Here is a 10,699-nt window from a genome sequence, read left to right on the forward strand (position 1 = left end):
TTCCCGGCCGGGGCTCCTGTCGGGATCCAGCGAAAGCGAAGGAATTCCAGACTTCCGCCTCGCCCCGGCTGCTCCCGGCTCCTTTCTCTCCCTCCCCTCGCTCCCCTGCCCGCTCGCAGTTTTCCCCTCGGGTGGCCAAATGTGCCGGTTTTTTCTCTCCTCCTTCACTCCACGCTCGCTCCCTCGCACTCCTGCCCCCGTTCTCAGCCCTGGCTGTGTAGTAAGGCCAGCAGATTTAGTCCCCGAGTTTGTTACGTGGGTCGGTGGGGTGGGTTGGGTGTGGGTGGGGGGCTGGGCAGCGCGTGGGGTCAGTCTGAGCTCCCCGTGTCCTTTGAAAATAGCCTTTCACTGGTAGGTTTGTCTGGCTGCAGATAACAGCCAGATGATTCAGCGGCTGTTTGGCTTTCCCATGATGTTGGTGTTGAGCAATGCAGACAGGAGGGCAGCCTTGCCAGCTACTCCTGTTATGTACCTTGGGAGAATCACACCAGAAGTGTCATCTGAACTTGTTTTGGTACAGAGTATTAAGGTGAAGGAAGATTATGGGGAAAATACACTGAAAAGTGTGACTGGGTTTTCTTTTTGGGTCTCTGATATTAAAATATCTCTTTCCAGAATAGCCGAAGGAATACATGGAATATCTTACTGTAGGAACTGAGTTTTCCTCTCCTCCACGTAGCTAATTCATTGTGATCCTTCCTTCTAGCAGTGTGCAGATGCAAAAGCAAAGTGTGCCTCACACCTCAGCCTTCCCCCCTTGCACTTGCTTGCTTTTCCTAATTTTTTTAAACAGCAATCTGCATTGTCTCCCACCAGCCTCCTACGTGATAACTGATCAGACAGAGCTGCGGAAAATCAAGTCCATGGAGAAGACAGGGATCAGCATCACTCGGGAGCTCATGTGGTGGTGGGGAGTGAGGCTGGCAACAGTGCAGCAGCTCCTGGACCTGCTGCAGGGGCTGCAGCTCTACCGGGCAGCTCAGGTCATCCTGGACTGTGAGTAGCTGCCCCTTCCTCCCTCAGGGAGGCTGTCCCACTGCCCAGAGCACCCAGACCTGCTCCAGTCAGTCTCTCTTGCTGGCTGAAGGAACTTCTTGCCAGGAGTCTCATGCTCAAATTCTAAAATTTCTCCACAATTCTGATTTTCTACTCTCTCAAATAGAGTTTGTGGTAGGAAAGGGAGAGGTGACATAGAGGAGAAATCACTGGTGCCCCTGCTTCCTCATCCTGCCTTTGTAGTGCCCATCTTAGATGCTTCCAGAGGTGCTGAGGAGAGGTTGGCTGTGCTCTGAGCCAGGGGTGGTAGATCCATCCATCAGACATGGTTTCAAAACAGAGCTTAGTTATGAATGTTTTTTAATACATGCTTATTTCTCCCATAAATTTTGTCTTTATACTCTTAATTGTCAACAAACTCACAGCAGAAAAACAGATAACCAGTGTTGCCTGTGCAGCCTGCTGTCCTGCACTGTAAGAAAAAGGTTATGAGAAGGAGAAACGGTTTATCAACTGCCTACATTACTATTTCTTTATTCCACTTAATGTTTTCTCAGTTCCTATATGTTCTGCTTGACCCCTTCACAAATTAAAACAACTGTAGTTGTTTCTAACTCTTTGGATGTAATTTTTCTTACCTCCACTTCACTCTATTTCAGATTTATCTTTCTGAGGTAGGATGATCTGAGTTTGGACTCGGTGTGCCTGGTTAAAGTAAACCATTGCCTGACAGAAGGCACACCACTTTCCCTGACGAGTGCATTGCTCAGTTAATAGTACTGGTTTTGGCATCACCATTCAGCAGATCCACTTTCTGACTGAATTCAGCCACAGCTTTCAGCTTGGGAGACTGTGACAATCCTTAGTCCTAGTTCCTCAGCAAAGCAAACCAAGCTACAGGAAAGTGAACTCGAATCTGTTCTCATTTGTGTATCAGTAATCCAGCTGTTAATTTAGTCACAGTGACTGTGACTTTGAGGGTCTGGTCTGAGTGGACAGGACTGTAAATAAAATCTCTGTTTATGTATTTATTTACTGCTAGTCTCTAAATTGAGTAAGTCTAATCTAGGTGCCACAAGTGCAGTAAGTGATCATGGTATTTTTGTGGATCCTTGGGGGCAGAGGGTGACTGCCACAATGCAATGACACTTCTGTGTTCAGTATTTAACAATTGATTCCTGGTCCCTAAAGAGTTTGTGGGTGCTCTTACCCCACACCGTGTAACCCACCACACCTTCAGCTCTACCTAGTGCCAGCCCTTGCCTTCTGTCCCTGTTGGAGCACATTCTGGGCCCACCTTTACTTACAGCTGGCTTATTTCAGCGTATCCCTTCATGTTCTCCTGACAGGTTACTTCCAGGAGAGCTCTACTTCCCTTCAGCAATTTCTTAAACTACTTGAGTTCCACTTCTGTGGTCCATAATAATAAATCTTTTTATGTCAGTTCTTCAGCTTCAGTAATGTGTGTGTGTGTGTGTGTGTACAGGAAGTTGCAAAATTAATAAAAAAACGTAAAAAACAAGTTAAAAGCAGGAAGTGATTCTAGTTTCAGAGACTTCTAGGTTAAAGCTTAGGAGGGAAGAGCCAACAACTGCAGAGTCCACGGGCTGTCACAAAAGGCCTGTGGCTGGGCTGTCTGACAGCCCTTGTAAAAACCCTGGAACTTGGGATTTTGGATAATTCTAGAGCAGTAATAAAGAAACATGCCTGTTTTTTTCTGAGTTTTAACTTGAAGACCTAGTTTCATTCAAACCTGCATTTTTAGGCAATACTGAAGAAAGATACAAACCCCAGAGGTCAAAGGAAAAAAATGAACATGCCTGTTTCTGCCATTAATGCTTTTCAAATACTCCTGCCCTTCAGCCACTGAGATTGGCTTCTCTTCAGCACTTCTCCATCTTGGTTTGTTGTAAGGAGCACAGATTCTAAACAAAACATACTGCTTCCTGCTCCTTTTGAGTACTCCCAGTGCTTTGTAAAAAAAAAGGAGCACAAAGCTATTATCTGATTTCAAATGCAGAGGCCTGTGGCTTTTAATCCCCAAATCACCACCGTGCTGAAGAGATAAAGCTGATAAAACAGCATGAAAAAAAATCTGGGTCAGATTCTGTTTTTCCTGCTAATCTGTTCTTCTTCTCTTTTGAAGGGACATCAGCCTCTAACATCCCCAACTCTGGAAAAGAAGAGCTGGTAGAGCCACCTAAACAGGAGAACATCTCTTTAACTCCCACAGGAAACAAAAATAAAGAGACAGAAAAAGAGATGAGTCTTTTGCCAGCACCAGACTCTTCACACGTGGGAGTGTCACCAGCAGGTGGTAAGTAGCAGATTCTGAATTTGCTTTAATATATAGAGAAGACTGCTTCCCGTTTGCTTTCAGGGCAGTATAAAGAATATACTGCTCCTCTGAGGGGTCACATTTGAATATTTGCCTTTTTCCTAGCACTGCTGCCTCCTGAGCTGTTTATTTCTAACTTTAGCACACGGCCTTCTGTTCCTCCTTCCTGTAGCTCTCTTGACTTTGAGAGATGCTGGCTGCGTCTGTCCTTGGGATTCGATGACATTTTTCAGGTCTCTGTGAACACCCTGGTCCTGTCCTGGCTCCACAGACTGGAACAGGACACCTGTGTCCTGCTCCCTGCCCGTGTCAGGGCTGCAGGTGCTGGCAGAGGGAGGAGCAGCCCCCCCGGGCCCCCTGCGGGGCTGCCCAGACACACAGACCTGCAAGTCATCCTGCAAAGAGGAACCAGGGACGTAGCTCCCTGGGTTCACCCAGGGTGTCACATTTTGACAGCTCATCACAGGTTGTCCCTGGTTAGGAAATTCAACAAAATACCCAGACCTTCATCATTAGTCACAGGCTGTGTGATAAGACAAAAACTGGGTGTCCTCTCAGTGCTGCTATTTTCAGTTTCAGGTGCTGTTTCTGAAGGAGCCTTGTGTTCACTCCCTTCTCCACCACCTCCCCCAAGAGACCTTTTGAAATCCTTACAGTCAAATCCTCCTGTCTCATCAAGTGTGAAGGTAAATCCCTTTCATATTCTTTGATCACAACAAAAAAAAAATCTGTGTTTCTTCATTTAAAGTTTGTCCCTCCACTTGTGTAAAATACAGCTCTGGTGAAAAAATGGGGCTTGATGGCAATCTGTGTGGACTGAATACTACTAATGATGCAGTTAGATTGCTTACAATCATTTTGAAGGAATTTCCAGCATAGGTTTTACAGAGGACTTAACGTTTCTGGTGTGATCATAGGACACAGTGCAGTGTGTATCACTGGCTAGTCAGAATGACATACTTCTTTTAGTTTAATTTTACACTTCAAATGTGGTTTCCACTCAAACCTGGGCTAGTATCAATTTTAAGACAGGTTGCCAAGAGCTTTGTGTAGCTGAAAGTCTCCAGGACTGGAGGTTCCATCACCTCTCCGAGTCCCTGTTCCAGTGCTTAACCTTCTCACTGTCAGAAGTCTTTCTTGTGTTCCCAATGATTTTAGCACAGACTCCTGCTCTTCCTCCCTGACTCTCTCTTGTCTTCATGACAGGCTAGCTAGAGCTGTCCTGTGGGATCTCAGGGTGTTTCCCAGAGCCATGTGCATGCTCTGGTTCCATCGTGGTTCTGCCTTGACCTGTGTTCTTTGGTTTATTTTGGTTGATTTATTTTTTTTAAAACGAGATTGTGTTTTAAGAGTTTAAACTCTTCCAGCATAACATGGTTCAAGAGTACCAGCCAAAAGAGAAGATGGCTACAAAGGAGGCAGTAGATCCAGAGTTTCTTGCGAGGGAGTGAATGTTTTGTTTTCTCACATCAGGGTTGTGAAGGCTGTGTAATTAGGCTCCACTGAACTGCAATAGCAGTTGGCATTAGGACTTCCCATGCTGGAAGCAACAAATTATTGTGCAACCAACACCAGATGCTTCAGAAGTAGATGTGAAGTTCCCAGCAGAACACAAATACATTATGAGGGACCCTACTTTCTGATTCAGCTGTTCCCTAGTAGATGCTCCAGCCATAAAGATTAATGTTTTTTTATAACTTAAAATAACGTAACTTCAAATAAATACACATACTAAGTCTGTTTTGTGGGAAAGGTGGAAAGGCAAGTTGGTAACTGTTTCTGAGTCTCCTCTACTAGGCAAAATGTTTACATCAGCAAAACCCGGCGAGGCAGGTGTCACAAGGGGAAGCCCTAACGAGGGATTGCACAGGACCTTTCACAATTTCCTTCAGCAGTCACAGTGATTGCTTAAATCATGGGAAAGGAAATGACACCTGAAAGAAAGAAAAATCATATGGATTTTCATGAGATAAACTTGTTTCTTCTACAAATGTGTAGCCTTGCAGCTCTTCTGCTCCGCAGCAGGAGACGATGACGGATCTCCCCAGCGGGAGCCTGTTGTGGACCCAGAGGGAAGTCACTAATGCCACAGATGGTTTCAGTGACAAGGGCAGGATCTGTGAAGGTACTTTTGCAGATGTCTACAAAGGTCAGAGGAACAACATGGTGTATGTCATCAAAAGACTGAAGGAGGCAAGTACTCTACCTTTTCATTTTCTTTGAAGGAAAAATGTTGTTAGTATCTCTTGAGCATTAGCAGTTGTTGCATCATATTGTGGGGGCAGGGAACCAGAACAGCTGCACAAGAGGAGAGGAATTATGAGCAGTAAGCAAACCTAGATTCAGCAAGCACATATGAAAGATAATGTTCTCCTGTGAGTAGTTTTAGTAACTCTGTCCATGGGAGTGGCCTGCAAGGTAGCTTCCTGCATTGATGATTGGGTCAGAGGGATCTTTACACTGTATTTTGTTCTAATTTTCAATTAATTGTTGCCTTTGACCAAAGTTGCCATCAGTTACACTGGCCTGTTTTCTAAAGTAGCTTGTCATCTACAGCCTAGAAGATCTGTATAAGTGCAAGATCTTCATATTCTCTACTGACCCTGCATGTTTTCATGTTTCAGGTGGAGTGCACCAGCCCAGATTCCACCCAGAGGTTCTTCCACACAGAAGTGCAGATCTGCTTTCGGTCAGTGTCTGCCTCTTCACCACAGCCCATGTCCCTGGCCAGTCTGAACCAGCTGGGGCTGCCAGGGCTGTGCTGGGGCCCTGGGCAAGTGGGGTACTTCCCTCCTGGGGGGCTCCAGGGCCCTCCTGAGCAAACCCCACCATGGCCACTGGGCGAGACGGTGCGGGAGCTCTGCCTTCCACAGCTGAGCCAGCCTGTGCTTCCAGCTGCAGCACAGCAGGCCTGGTTGACTTGAATTTAGGGATTTATTCCAGCTCAGGAATGTATTTTTCTGTGTTGCTCTTATTTCCTTTGCAAGTAGTCACTGTTGCTCTGTGCCTGCAGGTGTTGTCACATCAACATTTTGCAGCTGCTGGGTTTCTCAGTAGAAACTGGATTGCACTGCCTGATATATCCATACCTGCCTAATGGATCCCTGCAAAACAAGCTGCAGTGTCAAGTAAGCAAATCATCTGGGTCTGTTATCTGTGATTACAAGTCCTGTCCTGTTACTGTATGAAAAGCAATTACATCTCTTTGAATTCTGAGAAACAGTAAAAAAAACAAGTGCCCAAATATCTTGACTGCAAAGCTGCAGAGCAGATCAGGACAGCAAGGTTCTGCTGTGCAGCCTTTAGATTTTGAAAGTAATAAGAAATCTGCAAAATGTGTCCATTAACATTGTAATAGTTCATTGGACTGGGGAGTATGTTTCTATGGAATCCATCATCATATTCATGGGCATCATGTGCTCTGACATTTCACAGTGACACTGTCTTACAGTTTTTGGTTCTATAAAATACCATTTTTTCCTCACTTCCTTGCAGGATGGTTCTGCTCCTTTGACCTGGGAGATGCGAATCAGCATTTCTCTGGGACTGCTCCGAGCTGTGGAGTATTTACATAATTTTGGGATTCTTCATGGGAATATCAAAAGGTGAGGGGTTTGGCAGGTCAGCACTTTCTTGGTCACCTGCTAATACCAGGATTTCTTTAACAGTAATGGCTGAAAGCTTATGGAATTCTGAAATCCATTTGCAGTATCTTTTTGCTCTCTCAGTCTGTAGAGTATTTACTGTTTTAGTTTAATCTGTTTCTCTTTCTAAATGGTGGAGTAATTCTTTTGAAGTCCTTTTTGGAGTGCTTGTTCTTTCCCCTCCCTCTTTCTACCGTTCTTTATCCTTTCATTCACACACACAGCAAGCCAAATACTGGGAACTTTCAGCACTTAACTTTGAAAGTGTCAAATTATAGTTCTTTACCAATATTTTTATCTGTTTTCCTTTATCACAGCTCAAATGTCTTGTTGGATGAAAACTTTACCCCAAAGCTTGGACACTCGGGTCTGCGATTGTGTTCTGTTGATAAAAAATCAACATATGCTGTGATGAAAACCAAAGTCCTACAAGCTTCTCTTACTTACCTGCCAGAAGACTTTGTCAGACATGGGCAGTTAACAGAAAAAGTGGATATATTTGGCTGTGGTGTGGTATGTTGCCCTTTTCCACGTTGCATTCTTTGGTGCTTCTAGACAGGAAACTGGATAAAACAGCAGGTGCCCCATATAGTTGTTTTCCCAGCAATTTCATGTCACAACTCCTGACTCTAGAACATGTTCAGCTTGTGAAGAATCTTCTGAACAACTGAAACAATACTGTGTCTTGTCACAGAACAATTATTACTACTGGTCAGTTAAAAAAAGAGGAGCAGAAAGCCTGCAGTTCAGTACTCAGAATTCTCACAGGTTTGCCACATGAGCTGCTACAAACATCACCTGTCACTTTGGAATTTCAGCTAAAATAATTGATAGTCTATGATATCACCTGTCTCGCGTGTTTCCATTTAAGTAGGAAGTTATTCTCCTCAGTGTGATTTTTTTGTCTAGATTTAGAATTACTTTCTTCTCATCCTTTGTTTAAAAAATATCTTATTTTACCTAACAAAGGCTTGGACTTGGCTCTGGAGGTAGATCTGAAGTGCCCAAGTCTGGCATTGTTAAGCCATCTGAAGTAAAAACAGCATTAATTCTGAACAAATTGTTTTCTCTTTCAAATATTCTTTCTAGGTCTTAGCAGAGGTACTGACAGGGATTAAGGCACTGGATGAAGCAAGACACCCCATTTATCTGGTAAGAAAAAGCAGGAACCATGAATACCAGCACGAGTGAATGGGGTTGCTGTCATACAATGAATTTTCATTTTATATAAATACAGTTTGTGTACAGTTTGCAGTCTGCTGAACACATCCTGAAGATGTTCAGGAGCTGCATCCTGGGCCTGTTACCACCTGCAGCCTGCCTGCCTTCAGGTGGAAGCAGGATGTCTCTTCCCATTTCACATGCCACACTCAGGAGTGCTGGCCCCATCATACTGGGAGATACTCCAGAATCATTGGTGTCTAGAGAATGGATTATTTAAGAGTCAAGGCTCTGGGCTGAAATGCTGCTGCGTGTGCTTTATGTGCCAGGAAGAAGGTTCTGAGCCAAACGGAATGGGGAGACCCGAGTAGGTGGTGACTGCAGTTGCTGATGATTGTGTTTGTTGGGTGTTTATCTATTGCACTAGTGCCTGGGTGTAACATTCTGGCCAACTTGCCCAAGCAGTGATGAGAACTGCACAAGCAGGAGAGTTGGTTCAGCTGCATGGGAACAGACTCCACCTCTCTTCCTCCTCTGTGATGTTGAAACCTTTGAGTGGAAAACAACATTATTTTTTCTTACGTTTCCAAGCAATTCAGCAATGTTAAATGGGTTCAGAACATAAGGAATCCTCTGGATTCCCTTAACAAACATTTGGCAAGTCCTGAGCAAGGCTGCTATCCACAGTGTTGAGTGTTTTTCATCCCAATAAATGGGCACAAGCCTTGAGGAGCTGGGTCTGCCTTGGTGGATTTGACATTGGACACCTGCAGAGAAAACCTTTGGCCTTTCTCTCCTGTGGAAACACATTTCTGTCAGTTCCATCAATTCTTAAAGCTTTTAGGTCTGTAAACCAGCTGTTTAGGAGCAGTAATAACAAATACTCAAGTCAGGTTCCCAGTCATGCAGGTAGATACAGGTTTGTGTTAATGTTCTCTTCACTGACATCTCTCTTTCCTTTGAACAGAAAGATATGATTGCCAATGAAATTGAAACAGCTAAAGAAAGCTCATGTTCCAAAGTGAAGAATGTTGAAAAGGTGGCTGCCAAGGAGATCTGCTGTAAATACCTAGACAGGAGAGCAGGCCACTTGCTGGAGGAGGTTGCTGTTGATTTTGCCTCAGCCGTGTGTCTGTGCCTGAGGAAGAAGCGTCCCACCATAGCAGAGGTAATGGCTTAAAGACATGGCCAGGGTTTTGGTCTTATTGACAGCAAGGTCTGAAGCTGCAGCACTCGTGCCTTGCTTATTTTTGAGAGGGTGACACAGGAGGAGGTGTCTGAGCAGGGGAACAGGAATTAATCTGCGTTCACGGATTTCATTGTTAAAAACAGGTGCTTGAAATGATGGAAATGGCTGAAAATAAACTAACAGAGCATTACCTGTGCGGAGGCAGCATTTCCGGGTTCTCCATTAACACTCCCGAGGAAACGGACGACGAGACAGCGAGCACGGAGGTGCCTCCCCCCGGGCCGGGGGGCACGGAGCCCGCGGGGCGCGTCTCACCTGGCACAGGGCATGTCTCACCTGGCACAGGGCATGTCTCACCTGGCACGGGGCGCGTCTCACCTGGCGCGGGGCACGGGCAGGTGTCCCGGGTGCCGTGTGAGTCCGATGAGTCAAGTAGCTTCGTATGGAATCCTTCGGAGAGATGTGCAGATGAGCTGTCCAGCACCAGCTCTCACGATCCGGGGAACGTGGCAGCCTCTGAGTGGAAGGTAAAGCAGGAAAAACCTGCGAATGGGCTCCAGGAGAGAAGTGCTGCCTGCACCAGAGGTGCCCATGCCTTGGAAGCAGCGGCTGCTGCTCAGAGCACCTTCCCAGAAAGGAATGCAGACCTGGACTCCTCGTGTTCTTCACAAGGTAAGTCTAGATAAGTTTGAAGAACATTCAAACGCACGTGATCTTCAGGCTGGTTTGGCAAACCTGCCCGTGCTCCTGCTGTAAAAGTGCCCTGGTGTTATAACAGTGGGAACAAATTCCTGTCTTCTCCAGAATTGCTTAGATCCTTCATCCTACTTCTAAACACATTACAGTAAATCTTTATTGTTGGCTATGATTTTACCAATGAATCCATTAAATATTTCCCTGGTTTTGCCTCTGGTTTTTTCCCAAGCCGGGTTTGTGAGGGGTTTTTTATATGTAAAATGATGATTTATTCCTTAGGTGGATCTTTTTCTCAATATTTTTTGTTTTTCAGCAGCAGGCAGAGAGACATCTTGGAAAATAAAGATAAATGATCAAAAAAAGAAGCTCATGGAAAATATTTTGCTGTATGAAGAAGACAAATTAAACAGTTCTGAACTTTTTGAATCATAAATTGGATGGACTTCTCTGCAGTGGCCAGCTCAGAAGAAGAAATTAGGACTTTCTCTCCATTAGAAAGACAGTAAAAGTGCCTTTCATTTAAGTAGCAGATCTGGATCAGAAACATGAGCCCTGACTGAAGGAAGCAAAAGTGATCCCACTGGGAAGAAAGAGAAAGCATCAGTTCTGGAGCAGGTTGAAGCACAGTGCTGCTCTGCAGCCAGAAATGCCTTCTTCCTTTCAGTCTGCACTGCC

General features: G+C 45.0%; 1 protein-coding gene across 1 annotated transcript; it reads left to right on the top strand.

The window, feature by feature from the left end:
* Positions 1-821: 821 nt before the first annotated feature.
* LOC104393837 (interleukin-1 receptor-associated kinase-like 2) lies at positions 822-10,456 on the top strand. Its single transcript, XM_010003357.1, has 12 exons — positions 822-996; positions 3,143-3,313; positions 3,908-4,020; positions 5,333-5,527; positions 5,959-6,023; positions 6,348-6,462; positions 6,830-6,939; positions 7,296-7,491; positions 8,068-8,130; positions 9,107-9,307; positions 9,472-10,000; positions 10,338-10,456. The coding sequence occupies exons 1-12, from the start codon at positions 864-866 to the stop codon at positions 10,454-10,456; spliced, it is 2,010 nt and encodes a 669-aa protein (XP_010001659.1). The 5' UTR covers positions 822-863.
* The last annotated feature ends 243 nt before the right edge of the window (positions 10,457-10,699 follow it).

The sequence above is a fragment of the Chaetura pelagica genome, unplaced genomic scaffold (assembly GCF_000747805.2).
Source record: "Chaetura pelagica isolate M959 unplaced genomic scaffold, ChaPel_1.0 scaffold328, whole genome shotgun sequence".
Taxonomy (NCBI): Eukaryota; Metazoa; Chordata; class Aves; order Apodiformes; family Apodidae; genus Chaetura; species Chaetura pelagica.